Source organism: Anopheles nili, chromosome X, assembly GCF_943737925.1.
Source record: "Anopheles nili chromosome X, idAnoNiliSN_F5_01, whole genome shotgun sequence".
Classification (NCBI taxonomy): Eukaryota; Metazoa; Arthropoda; class Insecta; order Diptera; family Culicidae; genus Anopheles; species Anopheles nili.
The window spans coordinates 12852569-12867666 of NC_071293.1; the positions used below are offsets into that span (position 1 = coordinate 12852569).

Below are 15098 nucleotides of genomic sequence, written 5' to 3' on the forward strand. Positions count from 1 at the left end.
GACTAGATGATCCTTTGATTTATTCGAAGGGACACTTCTCGATGTCGGGTTTATAAAATTCTAGCTATTTTGGCTGACGTCTGATGAATCTTTCGTATGTTTTGACAGCGCGTTGAAGGTGGCAGCATTGATATCTCTTTGAGGAAAATTTCGGGAATTACCTTAGCTGTAGAATGTTAAGGGAATCTCACGCCGCCACCTTCGGGCCTGCATCATCTGTCAAAACTGGTTTTAGATGACAATTGTTTATTTGTGAATGTTTAAAAAGAGGAGAATTTTTTTTAATTTTGAGAAATATTGGTTTGAGTCCTTCAAAGAAATAGTTGATTTTGTGGGTTTAGCAATTATTCAAATTGACATCTTGTGTTGCTCTTAATCACAGTGCTGAGCGTTGAAATGCAATTATTCAGATTCTTTTCTGGACATTGATGCGCTCCAAAGCGTTAAAAATATCTCTGGAATTTTGCTAATTGATGAGCTAAGGCTTTGAATGATTGGAGTCCTTAGGAACCGAAGGATATGGTTACCCAAATGGCATTTCGATTCGTGACCGTTTTAGGGGAGTTTGAATGTCCCATCGGAATGTGCCGTTGGTGGAGTAACTGATGGTGTAATGTAGGAAAAGAACAACGCTCAAATTCACTCTTGCTAATATTCCGAATCTAGCGCGGCAACGGTGCTGCAGGTTGAGATGTCTTATTTGCTTTACCGTCGAGCTTCTTTATCGTTAAGAAATTCCCTTTCACCGTTGAAGGAGCTGCCTGGAGTATGCTTAAAGATTTCTCTAAATTGAAAGAAACTAACTTTTTCAATGTGCTCGCAAAGATCACTTTCGTACTCTGTGAGATAGCTGTTCTGAGAACCCTGCTCAGTTACTGTGCAAAACTTCCTCGACGAAAAAGTTTTATTGTTTTTATTAATTTATCAAAAAAAAAAATGATAAAATCAAGATTTTTGCACCTGCTTGTTATAAATGAGCAGGTCACATTTTAGCTCGATAGCTATGATGGATGAACTACTGTAGTAAAAAACGCAATCAATAGTAACAATCCCATCAAACAATCACACATACAGGGAAAACATGAATTAGAATGAGAACTACAGCTTGAGCTTTAAATTAGATTTTATTTTTCAACTATTTACATCGCTTTCTCTCTTCCTCTCTCTCTCTCTCTCTCTCTCTCGCTCTTCTTGGCCCGCGCATAGTTGAGCACGTCGTGCTGACATGACCAGGTTACCAATCCGTTTCCAGCAAACTCGGTCCAGGACTGCTCTCCTCCACTCCTGGCTGCACCCAATCTCCGACAGGTCCTGCTCCCCTTGACCCAGCCACCGAATTCGCTGCGCTCCTTTGCGCCTCGTGCCGAACGGGTCGCTAGCGAGCACCTTCCTGGTAGGGCATGAATCCGGCATCCTCATCACGTGCCCCAGCTATCGTATCCTTACGGCCTTGGCCACCGTTAGAATGTTTGCTCAGCCATACAACTCAGCTAGTTCGTGGTTCATTCTCCTTCGTGGGTGGTAGGTTGAAAAACGCACTAGTGCTGATATACCAAGGTGAAAAATGTATTATGCTGATTTTCTACACGCCTTTTAAAAACACGAAGGCGTGCTTTTGATTGATCGTAATATTTGAGATGGAAATGGGCCGATTTTAAAATGAATCCACTTCAAATGATTTGGATCAATTTTAGCCTGTACTTTCCGCCTCATTATGTGAAGCATATAGTCAAAGAATTTGATTCCCTCTACTACATAGTCATCGCTGTCGACTTCTTTTTTATTAGATTGTTTAAGGGAATATTGTGGGTTCGTTTTCGAATGCTCTTGTAATTCAAACTTCGATGTGTCGATTCGTCTTTCTTTTCACTATAAGTATTTGTTCGTTTCCCTCATCTCCTAGCTTCGTCTTTGTAGGTTTACTATTTCGTTTAATTCATCTTTCTCTGTTGCTTTCGAAACACATTATTCAAATGGCTATACTATGCTTTTTCAAACTATCTTGAACTCCTTTTTCAACAAATCTACTCTTTTAGTCATTTTAGCTATCCAGGAAAAATTTTTTATCAAATCTTCTCTTCTCTTGTTTTTACACAACAGTCATTTCTGTACATATTTTTCGTTTAGTATGATAAACCCGTTCTAGTCAAAATGTTTCTGCCTAATCTATGGCCTTTTGCACGTCATAAAATAGATAAAAGCTTTTATTTATGCCTGATGTTTTCCACATCCACCCTTTCGAAACACCCTTTTGGTCCTTTGTAATTTTTCTTGGACCCGTCATATCAATCCCTCTACATAGCAATAAGGAAAACAAACACGTTGCTCCATCCTAAGCATGCATGACGTTGACATTTTTTCTAGTTTTCTTTCGCTTACGCTTAATTCATCATTTATACTACCTGGATACAATTGTCCCTACTCATTAGCTCCCCGGCAGTAAGTATGGAATTTTAAGGTTTTTTTTGCCTCATTTCGTTTAAATAAGTCATGATTGGTGTGCTCAATGATATTTTCCAACACTCTAACAGGAGGAGCTTGAATAGGAGCTTTTGTTTCTCTTCGGTTTGATTAGATTAGATTCGGTTGATTTCGACGGTATTTGTACTCCTTAGTGAATATTTTGTGATGAAAAACTATACCATATCCCCTTTTAGCTAGAAACTGGAAAACTTATACTTCTTCACAGAAACTTATACAATAGAGAGTTTTAAGAAACGCATACGCAATATTTAGGACAAATCAAATGACAATTTGTATTTGAAACTTTTGTATTTTGCAGGAGACAGGAAGGTTTGGCTTCTTTACAAAAAGACTTATAAAACATGTTCAGACAAATAGGTCATCATCTGAATTTTTTAAAGCTATTAAAAGGCATACATATTGTTTCATAATTGATGTAGAGCTAATAGGGGTAGAGGTAGAGTGGTACAGAAGATGCCCTATTTCGTCGGTGTAACGGATGCTTTCGGTTTTGCTCCAAAAAGTTGAAAAAAGCATGTTTACCGTATTGCCGAAAATTCTGTCATCGTTTGTACTTTTGGCGAAAATAATAGAATTTTTCAACGGACAGGTTGTATGGAAGCCACGCTTATTTCTTGAGCGGGGTGGTTGAAACTTTGGACTCTTTTGCAACATATAAAAAGAAGCATATGTTCTAAATTTCGGCCACATTTGTGTCTTGTAATTTTAAGTGAACAATATAGCTTTTTTATGGAGGGTTGTATGGGAGCCTCCCTTTGTTTATCATAGAGAGAGTTGAAACTTCGCCAGTCTTAGTTGTAAGTAATGAAACGCCTATGTACCAAATTTCAGATAAATTGGGCATCAGTTGTTAAGTGATTATTCAAGAAATGAGGTTGTAAGGGAGCCCGCTTTTCGGGGGGTTCTAAAACCATAAAAATCAAATCCCTAATTCGAGACCATCATACAAATATATGCCAAGTTTGGTGCGAATTGGTCACAACCAACATTGAAGCGCGACCATAGGCATAAATAAATAAAAAAATAATTGCATGCATATATATATATATATATATATATATATATATATATATATATATATATATATATATATATATATATATATATATATATATATATATATATATATATATATATATATATATATATATATATATATATATATATATATATATATATATATATATATATATATATATATATATATATATATATATATATTAAATTAATTAATTAGTTTCTAATAATATATTGTATTCAATGGGTAGTAATTACGCATTTCCTGAATCTACAAAATATTTAATTATAGCTTCACGTTTATGTTTAGGCTTGAAAAGTTTAGACTTAATTTTACTTATGAGTTGGGAAGAACCGGAAAAGTATCATCGCTAAACAGATCAAAACAAGTTTGTAAAAGCAGACACCATTAAACATTTGAAATATGTTGATTACTGTTTTTGTGCTTCTCGTTTGTTACTTCTCAACTGTTGATGGTTGTTTTCTGTAGTGGTAGATTCGGAGCACGCCCAAAGGTAGAGCAGTGTATGTTGACTGCACATGCGTTGTAAATCGAGAGCTGCAGCTGTATTCAGGCGATGTTTGGTTTAGCTATTATAAAAGAAACGCAAGAGCGAGAGGTCTTGAATGTTCTAAGGTGAGTCGTTTGTAACAGCAAAGGAAACCAACTCGTTTTCTGTTGTTAATGGCAAAGAGAAGTTTGTTGAAGTTTGGAAGTAACAAACACGAAGAGAGTTTGTTTTCGCGGAGCAGATTTCATGGCCCCTTTTATGTTGCCCTATGTTGGCTAGAAAGCATAAGCATAGGCCACAAGTGAGCAGGTTCAACCTTTATGTTAGAAAGGGAAACAATGTTGATATATGCCTTGATTGGCAAACAGTGTCCGTATAAAAATCTGATCAATTTCGTATACAACGTTGTTAATATGTTTATAAAAACCAAGGAAGATTTCTAGATTCCAATGTTGATATAAGCTGGATGCATTATTTGACTTTCAAAATAGCAAAAAAATATTACAGCTGAACAAATCGTTGAAATAATGTACACAAATATTATTTACGGTCGAAAAATATAAATACATTACGACTCAATTCTGCAGTAGTTTTATTTCAAGCAATTGTACGGACAAAAAACATTGAAGGCGAACGCTACGGTTCAGCCCCTATATCCCCTAAAGAGAGATTTACTCCCAGGGGTTCACTGGGGCTAGGGGTTCACTCCCAAGGCTTTTTCTTGGCCTTGCTAGAAATTTCCTTACCCATATAGAAAATCTACAGTCGTAAAGGTTATTTTCTTTCGCAGCTCATACTCCATCATGCAAAAGAATAATTACCGCCTAGCTTATTCTGAAAAAAAAAAATATTTATTTTATTTCATTTTTTTTTATTGTGGGGGGTTATGGCTACGTTGATTCTCGTAACAGTGGCAATGAGCCCAGATTGCCTAGAGTCAGAAAGAAAGCAAAGCTTTAGATACGATTTCCAGAGGATATGGAGACAAAAGATACTTACCACTTGCCGACTATGCCGATAGAAAATGTAAACAGCGTCGCACTGACGCTCCTCTTGCAAATTGCGGCAGTCTAGGCATTTATGATGGAGGTATCTTGCACAATATCTACATTTTTTCTGTAAATTGACTACACGAAAAGAAATTAATGTCACAAAACGTTCACTATGAGCTTCACTGTAACGAGAAGCGGTTTGTAATGATACTTACTTGGGCAATAATATCTCTTTGGTCGGCGATACATAATGAAGAACGTTCCTTTTTCGACGACGATTGTCATCTTACCGTTTCATTTTTTTCTATTTCAGTCTTGCGATGACGTTTTGTGATAATTGAAAATATCAAATGGTGGATTAGATTAACATTTTTCACTATCGAAAAATCAAACGCGAAAATAAAATTAACCCTTTTTGCTCGCAAAATTTAAGCACATATCTCTGATTTTTTATTTATAAACTATTTGTTTTACTGAATGCTTGTTTTACTGAATGCTTGAATGAATGTTGAAAAATGCTGAGGAAACTAAGTAACTCTATGAAACATTTATGCTACAATTTTTGTATATTTTCAGATCACATTGCATGCTAAAAGTTGTATTTCGTTACATTGCGTACCATTTCATCCCAGGTGAAAATCAGTTGTGTTAACTGGAGCTGGTAATTTCTTACAAAGTTATTCATTTCGTAAGTTTCCCTACCTCGAACTTGTACATCGTGATTTGTTGGCATTTGTTTTATTTACAGATTTCGGACATCAATATGAGTAATAGCGAAAACGATGCTAACCAACAAATATTGTTGGAATTGGCACGGCTCGATGCTCGTATAACAATAAATAACGCTATGATCTACATAATCTCTGCATTGGAACCGAGGAAGAGAACAAAATATCTGCACAAACTTTGTACTCTGCACTGTTTTGTGCTCGACTTATTTACACTGGAAGAAATAGCAGACCTGAAGGCAAAAGCTCATCGAATTGTAATAAAAGCGATTAGGGAGCGTACACTATACGAAAGGATGAGGACTAGAAGACGCCTTCATCGATCGGGAAACATTTATCCTGCGATAGCTTCGGATTCGGATACCGAATAAAACGATCAAAATAGAAATAAATTCACTACAGGCTAAGTAACGTGATGTCTATGGGGTTAGAAGAAAACGCGAATGGATAATTCTTTAATTCTTTATATTTACTAGGGCGATGTTATTTGGTTGTTTTGCATCTTTCCATCTCCTGCGTTTGCAAGATCACGTTAATGGACGTAGCAGGAATGGAGTAATCGATGTTTGAGTCAGGAACACACCAGTGGATAAAATAATAATCAAAATAGCCGACCAATATAAAACGCTGCTCACTTATCTTCAATAAACGTACTGCTGCTGTATGTTCTCATTGCTTGCTCAGCTGCTGACTTCTCATTGGTGGAGAGGCGTGTAACCCTTTCGGACTTGATCAACGAGTTTGTTATTTCATACATGTCCTTTCTTGGCCCGCGCATAGTTGAGCACGTCGTGCTGACATGACCAGGTTACCAATCCGTTTCCAGCAAACTCGGTCCAGGACTGCTCTCCTCCACTCCTGGCTGCACCCAATCTCCGACAGGTCCTGCTCCCCTTGACCCAGCCACCGAATTCGCTGCGCTCCTTTGCGCCTCGTGCCGAACGGGTCGCTAGCGAGCACCTTCCTGGTAGGGCATGAATCCGGCATCCTCATCACGTGCCCCAGCTATCGTATCCTTACGGCCTTGGCCACCGTTAGAATGTTTGCTCAGCCATACAACTCAGCTAGTTCGTGGTTCATTCTCCTTTTCCACACGCCCTGCTCACAAATACCGCCAAAGATAGTCCGTAGCACCCGCCGCTCGAAAATTGTGAGAGCGTTGGCGTCCTCCGTCCGTATCGTCCAAGACTCATGACCATAGAGGACTACCGGGCGTATCAGTGTGCGATATATTGTGCATTTCGTGTGTTGCTGGAGTCTTCTGGATCGCAGGAGTTTATGGAGCCCATAGTAGGCACGATTTCCTTGAACAATGCGTCTTCGAATTTCGCTGTTCACATTATTGTCCGAAGTGACGATCGTACCAAGGTAGCAGAACTCCTCTACCACCTCAAGATCGTCACCATCAACTGCTACTCTGCTTCCAAGTCGGGCTCTATCCCGATCAGAGTCACCGGCAAGCAGGTACTTGGTCTTCGACGCATTGATCCTCAAACCAATCCTAGCGGCCTCGCGTTTCAGTCGAGTATACGCCTCGCATACTGCCACAGATGTCCTTCCGATGATGTCAATGTCATCCGCGAAGCCCAGGAATTGGAGAGATCGGGAGAAAATCGTGCCCCGTATGTCGAAGCCCGCGCTTCTCAGGCCACCTTCCAGAGCGATGTTAAACAGTAGACAGGAGAGTCCGTCCCCTTGCCTCAGACCCCGGTGTGAGTCAAACGGCTCCGAAAGCATGTTCGACACTCGCACCTTGCACTGTACCCCATCCAAGGTGGCCCTTAACAGCCGTACCAGCTTCCCAGGGAATCCGTACTGCTGCATGGTGTTCCATAGCTCCATTCGATCTATGGTGTCATAGGCCGCCTTGAAATCAATAAATAGGTGGTGCGTAGGGATCTGGTGTTCTCGGCGCTTGTGGAGGATCTGCCGTAGAGTAAAGATTTGGTCGGTGGTAGATTTGCCTCCAACAAATCCTGCCTGGTAGCTTCCAACGAAATCTGTAGCAAGGGGGGCAAGTCTGCAGAAAAGTATTCGGGACAGGATCTTATAGGCAGCATTCAGGACTGTGATGGCTCGGAAGTTAGCACAGTCCAATCTGTCGCCCTTTTTGTAGACTGGGTGTATGACACCCAGTTTCCACTCATCCGGTAGTTCTTCCTGGTCCCAAACTCTTCTGATCAGCCAGTGGATGTTAACGGCAAGCCTCTCCGGTCCCAACTTGAAAAGCTCAGCTACCAGCCCATCGCTGTCAGCTGACTTGTTACATTTCAACTGTTTGATGGCGCTGACGACTTCGTCCAAGGATGGCGGGGGCACTTCGTCATAGTCGTGTTCGTTATCGTAGGGCTGCTCAATTCTGCATCTTGCGCTTCGCCTGGTATCCACTGCTTCTGCTCCGTTAAGGTGTCCGTCATAGAAGCACTTCCACCTGTCAATCACCTCCCGCTCGTCCGACAGTATGTCTCCTTCCACGTTACGGCACATCGCGATCGTAGGAGTAAAACCGCTTCTTGCCGTCTTCAACATCCTGTAGAACTTGCGGGTTTCCCCCGACTGAGAGAGCTGTTGCATCAGTTGCTCGTCCGACTCTTCAAAGCTGCGCTTCTTGTCCTGGAAGAGTCGGGTCTGCTGCCTTCTCAGTCGTCTATAGTTTTCCACGTTCTGCCGGGTCTCGCGCTGGAGCATTCGGGTGCGCGCTGCGTTCTTCTCGGATAGTGCTCGTCTGCACTCATCATCAAACCATTCCTTCATCTGGTTACGTGTTACGCGGCCAATTATTCGCTCGGCCGTGCTGCTGATGGCTTGCTCCACTATTCGCCAGTGGTCGTTGAGTGACATCGCCTCGGTGGTGGTATCCTCCGGCAGCGCTTCCCCCAGCGCGATCGCGAAGTCTCTCGCCACATCAGCTTGCTTCAGCCGATCTGTATTAAGCCTTGGGGTGGGCTGGGATCGTAGCCTATTGGCTACGCTGAGTTTCTGGCGTAACTTAACCATAACCAGGAAATGGTCTGAGTCGACGTTTGCTCCTCTGTATGTCCGTACGTCGATAATGTCCGAGAAGTACCTTCCATCAATGAGAACGTGGTCAATCTGGGAATATGTCTGCTGTGGTGATCTCCAGGTGTAGCTGAATCGAGGTGCGTGTTGGAAGAAGGTGACTTCATACATGTGTGAAGTGTTTTACTTCATATTTTAGGTATGCAGAAGCGGGAGAAATACAAAATTCCGTAAAGCCTCAAACAGTAGCAGCATTATTTCGCCTGTGGGATACTCATAAAAACTCTATCTGTATGTTTTGCTGATAAATTTGATCGATCTTCTCAACATGAACATCAAGTAAGCATAAGCTAAGGTTGTTTCCATGCATGAGATAAGATGCTCTCCATCGTATCTCTTTATCTGTCTCTCTTATTATTGAATTATATAGTAACATATTTTACAATTAAGTTCGATTGAGTTCTCTTGATTTTAGTCCATGAGGGGTCGTAGAATCTACCGATAAGAAGTCATCAGAAGAATTGAGTTGAGTAATCATAATCACCGAGCGGAACGAGCACGAGTGGATCGAAAAAATATAAGAAAGCTAACTCAGATCTTATAGAATTTCGACCAGGCAATGGAAAACAAGATTAGCTGTGAATATCTGGAGTAATGTAAAAAGAATCTACTAAGGCCCAGCATCATTGTCCGTTGCTAATATAATCAATTGCATGACGACACATTCGCATTTTGTTTCACGTCAGTTGGATGATACCGGCGGAGTTGATAGTTCAAACTCTTTGAGTCAGAGTACATTAGTAATTGAACAGAGAGGTTGACTCTGTGATTTGCGAGCGGTTGAGACTATCGTGCAACAAATTTTTTTCGCGTTTTAGGGTTGAAGATTGGAATATTGCTTTGTTTCTTGGTTAAACGCCGTTTGCTGCGAAGGAAATATAAACCGATTTTTTAATTGAGATACTACTTTTAGTATGTTTCATTATATTTCAAGCTCAAGTACAGTGTTCAATGCTTTTCAAGCATAATTATATCAACTGAGGTTTAATAATATTTGAACATAGATATTTGTATTATAACAAGCATATTTGAATCAACTTGGGCTTAATCATAGTTGAAAACAAATAATAAATGACTTTATTTGTATTAAAACAAGCATTTTGGTAACAAGTGAGCCTTCCTCATATTTGAAAACAATGATATAATTTATATAAGAGAGTAGGTCAATATTTTTGTCAATCAGTAATACATGGGAAATATATGTTATACAATAAAAATATTGTTACTTCCCGAAGCGATTGGAAGAACTGTTAAGATCGTTGAGCTCTGGAAAAAAGGCAGGCTGGAAATCGAGAGCGAGTATAAAAACAAAAAAATCAAACTGCATTGCGAGAGTGCAAGCGGAAAGATGTGTTGGAAAACAACCCAAACTAAACTCACTGAAAAGCATATGAACTCAGATAGTCGAGCTTACAAAGAATTGGTTAACTTTTGAATATGTTAATAGTGTCTCTTAGACGTATTTAAATATAGAACGATATACTCTGTTTCGCAAGAAGAAGAAAGATCCGGGAAAGAAAGAAGGAAGAAGATACTACTTCACAAAAATATAGGCTTAAAGTTTAGCAAGGTTCACCATACGATCTGAGCAACGTCGTGAAGCAGCCATAGGAAGGTACAAAATCGCAGCAGTTCGTGGGTTGTTGTTGTGTGCTGATGCTGATCTGATCTTTTATGTTCTTTTACAGCATTATCTGGCCCACCAAGGGGGTTCGTCGGTTCAGCTCGATCGTCCACCGAAATCATTATCCAGTGGAAACCATCGCTCGAGGAGCTCCGAAATGGGCAGATTCTTGGCTACATCATCCGTTACCGGTTGTTCGGATACAATGCGAGTCCCTGGAATTACCGTAATATCACAAACGAAGCTCAGCGCAACTACCTGATTCAGGAGCTGATCACGTGGAACGACTACGTGATCCAGATCGTGGTTTACAACAACATGGGCGGTAACAACAACAGCACCGCAGATCTCACTCTCGTAGGTACAATCGGAGCAGATTACCTTCAGCTGGACACCAGGACGGGATGGGTTCGCACCGTTACGCTATTACACGGTTCAGTGTCGCGAGAATGAGGGCTCTTGGGCGCTTATCCCGGAGCGTGTGGATCCTGCGGTCACGGCATATATCGCAAGTGGCTTGAAACCGCATACGCACTATCAGTTCCGGATACAGGCTACGAACGATCTGGGGCCTTCTAGCTACAGCCGTGAGAGTGTGCAGATCCGAACATTGCCGGCAGCTCTCTCGGAAGGCATCACAGGACTTGAGGTGGTGCCCATTACAACTACGAGCGTGCGCGTCCAGTGGACGGCTCTACGAGCTGCGGCCTGGAATGGAGACGCCGACATCGGTGGCTACCGGATCCTGTACCAACCACTATCTGACTTCCCATCAGCGCTCCAGAGTACACCCAAGCTGGACGTTCTCGGGGTCCAGCAGGTGTCGGCTGTGTTGGCCGATCTCACACAGGATCGCAACTACGAGCAACCGTTCAACTCGCAGGGTTCAGGACCACCATCACAACCGGTCGCGGTATACGTCAGTGAAGCAGTTCCGATAGGGGAACCACTCGGAATCGAGGGTTGAGCGCTGGAACCCACCACGACAGAACACGCAGAATGGTGAGTTGCTTGGGTACAAGATCTTCTATCTTGTGACGGACTCGTCCGCGCAGGATGTTGAACCGATTCCGGTTGGGGATGGAGCTGGTGGTGTATCGGCACGATCGGCACCTATTACGGTTAAGACGCTGGCCGGTTTGCCTGGACCACCGACGCAGCTGTTGTTCAGTGACATCACCATGAACATTCTTACCGTGAGCGGGGACGTGCCACAAAAGCGTAATGGACTTATCCTGGGCAACATCGTTGCTTACGAAACAACCGAGGACAATGAGAGTAAGTTCTTTGTTGGCTAATCTACTAGCTGCTCATGCTCATCGGTTTTTTTTTCTAATTCCTCCACAGAATTCAGCAAACAGGTGAAGCAGAAAGTAACCGGCACGAGCCTGCTAGTGCAAAACCTCGAAGAAGTGGTGACATACACGTTCACGGTTCGCTTACAAACCATCGACTATGGTCCAGCGCTCAATGGCAACGTGACGACCGGACCACAGGATGGATTACTTGGTTCTCCGCGTGAGTTGACCATCAGCAAGTCGCAAGCCAGCGTGCAGATGCACTGGATCAACGGCCAATCCGGCAAGGGTCCTATCTTGGGCTACTACATTGAGACGAAAAAGCGCGGTACGTGCTCTTATTATGGCCTCTCTTCCATTTTATCTTACATTCTTATCTGTTCCGGTGTTCCCAATAGACGATCTGCGCTGGGAGACGGTGGCACGAACGACGAATGGGCCATTGCAGGAGTTCACCGTTAGCTTTCAGAATCTGTTGCCTTCAACGGCGTACAAATTCCGTGTCATCTCGTACAACCGGTACGGCATCAGCTGTCCGGTGTACTCGGAGGACGCAGTGCTAACACCGTCGAAGCTCTACCTCGAGTATGGCTTCCTGCAATTGAAGCCATTCTACCGACAAACGTGGTTTATGGTAGCCCTCGCGGCGACATCCATCGTAATCGTCATCATGGTCGTCGCCGTGCTGTGCGTTAAGAGCAAGAGCTATAAGTACAAGCGTGAGTAACACTGCTACAACCGCAAATCTGGCATTCTGACATTTTGCTCGTGACAGCCACCTAGTGCAGTTTACTTACCAATACGCTTTCCAAATACGTTCTCTTTTCACTCGTAGAAGAAGTTCAGAAAACACTCGAGGAGTCGATAGCGATGTCGATTGACGAGCGGCAAGAGTTGGCATTGGAGCTGTACCGATCCCGCCACGGAACATCCGCAAACGGTAGCGTGCACGGTGTTGGCAACGGAACAGGTGGCGGCACCGGCACCCTGATTCACAGCACTTTGGGTCGTCGCACCGGTACCATACTCGGTCGAAAGGGCGGAGGATCAGGTTCCAGCTCAGCGGCAGCGGCCGCGGCTGCCTCGATGGGTAAATCACCTCCACGACCATCACCGGCCTCGGTTGCGTACCACAGCGATGAAGAGAGTCTCAAGTGTTACGACGAAAACCCGGACGATAGCAGCGTCACGGAGAAACCATCCGAGGTTAGCTCAAGCGACTCACAGGTAAGTGTGTCTCCGACAACTGTACCAGGTGCAGCAATCTGATATGTCTTATCAAACCTTCTGCTCGTTCGGTAGGCCTCAGAGAGCGAAAACGAGAGCGTCCGGTCAGATCCGCACTCGTTCGTCAACCACTACGTGAACAACGATCTGCTGCGGCAATCCTGGAAGCGTAAGAAACTGGTCCGCAACTATTCCAGTTACACCGATTCGGACCCCGAAGGGTCAGCTATTATGAGTCTCAACGGGGGGCAGATTATTATGAACAATATGGCACGCTCGAGGGCACCATTACCGGGTTTTAGCTCGTTCGTGTGAGCGATGACGCGGTTTGATCTAGAACGATACCTAGAACGTGTCGGCGACTTTCGGACAAGCGAGTTCCGAAAAGAAAAGAGAAAAGTGCTTTACTTAGATAGAGAAACGAGGACTCCGTTGTGCCTTTTACGAGCTAAAGCGAATGTAAAGCGAATAGTTTTCTTGTTTTACTTTTAAATTGCTATCAAGCAAACGGCTGAATAATTTAGATGTGAGTTAGATAAGCGCTTTATTATTAGCCAAAAGCGGTAAGCGGTAGCATTAGTAGTACCAGTTTTTTAGAATAAGCTCGTACGTATCTAAGAAATCTAGCGTTACACGTATCGAGCGTGGAAAATGTCCTTTAAAAAGAATCTATTCCAGGGTTTTTTAAAAGCATATACTCACTGCTACTACTTCTGCTACCGTTTGTATTTCGAAATAGCAGCTGCATTTCCTGTTGAATGGCGCCATAAAGTGGCGATGCATGATGAACGAGTTATTAGGAAATAGGAGCTTTAATGTTAATTCTCACAAGGGCGAAATTTACTTATCACACGTACATATAAACTAACATATACACGAGAATGAACTATGTGATAACGATGGAAAAGGTGGCGTTGCAAGAGCACGCGAGCAGCATATAAAGGGATGGCTAATTGTGCAGACTTATAAAAGGGAGCTAGGAAATCGTAGGAAATCAGCTTGGCCGTGTGTTGGCCGATCTCTCTCAGCCCTTCGGTTAGGTACATATGTGGTCTCTTTTCTCCACTGCCCACTGACCCTGACTAATGATAGGATCAATGGACAATTGTGTGTTCCGGGCGGAGCTGTCCTGTAAGCGAATAATGTTATTTTACGATTTTTGTAATAGATTTTTTTGTCCATTTTATACTTTTTGACATTTATGTGAGTATTTTCAACCTAAGAAAACAAGCCAATTTTGTAAGTAAAATATACAAATATATTCTGGACGCGAACGTCGTGTTCGATTGCATTCTACTGATTCGATTTCATACCTGGTTATATTACGTAGATTGGTGTCGTAGCTTGATATATAAGTAGCTTTGTAGCTAGTGTATAAATTTGCATGAAAACTTTCTAACAAACGTTGATCTGTGTCCTATATGTTACTACATACGTATTTCTTTACTTTCTTCACAGTGAACATCGTTCGAGATCGAGGACTATCCGAATTGGTTTCGTGAGCAACTAGTAATTTAATTTTTGTCCACAAAAGGGTAACTACATTTTCTACATCCTTACATTCATTTATGAGCATCGTGTATTCACGAAGTCAGCGTAGTGATGCGGTCCCATTAAATTGTATGACATGGGAAATTTAGCCTCTCACTCACAACCCAACGGCAATGCTAACTTCTTATAACTTTCACATTTTTGTTGAAACATTTATCTTTCGACGTTTCTTACACTTTTCGCCAAATAACACGATTTCCATAAGAGTCATAAATGTAAACTGTAGGTAAAATTTAAAACATTACTGCAATTTTTTTTTCAAGTAATGACATAATTGTCTGATAAAATTTTATTCCTTCCGCACAGTATATTTCCATGTTGCAAACATATCCGGCTCTAGCTTCGTATAGTATACGGCAAAATAGAACGTACTTTATTATTTTTGCCGGATTGTGTATTTTTATGGATTATTTATGGATTCATCGAGCGAAAGTTCTTTCCTAGGCGTATATAATGATTTAAATTTATCTAATAATTAGCTCAGAATGGGCTGAATCTTTTCGAGGTTATTAGATCCGGTTATTTTGTGATTGTTTGAAAAATGGCACGTGCTCCACATTTGGGGAAATTTATTACGTGGCATTACAGTATTGAACGATGGTGTT

At 42.1% G+C, this 15098-nt stretch overlaps 1 protein-coding gene across 1 annotated transcript in view; it reads left to right on the forward strand.

Annotated features, from left to right (window-relative positions):
- LOC128728993 (protein sidekick-like) overlaps positions 1-13257 on the forward strand; it is a 150341-nt gene extending 137084 nt beyond the window's left edge. The window contains 6 exon segments of the mRNA XM_053822643.1: positions 10971-11380; positions 11382-11695; positions 11765-12043; positions 12114-12434; positions 12551-12942; positions 13018-13257. Coding sequence (XP_053678618.1) covers positions 10971-11380; positions 11382-11695; positions 11765-12043; positions 12114-12434; positions 12551-12942; positions 13018-13257 — 1956 coding nt within the window.
- Positions 13258-15098: the final 1841 nt, after the last annotated feature.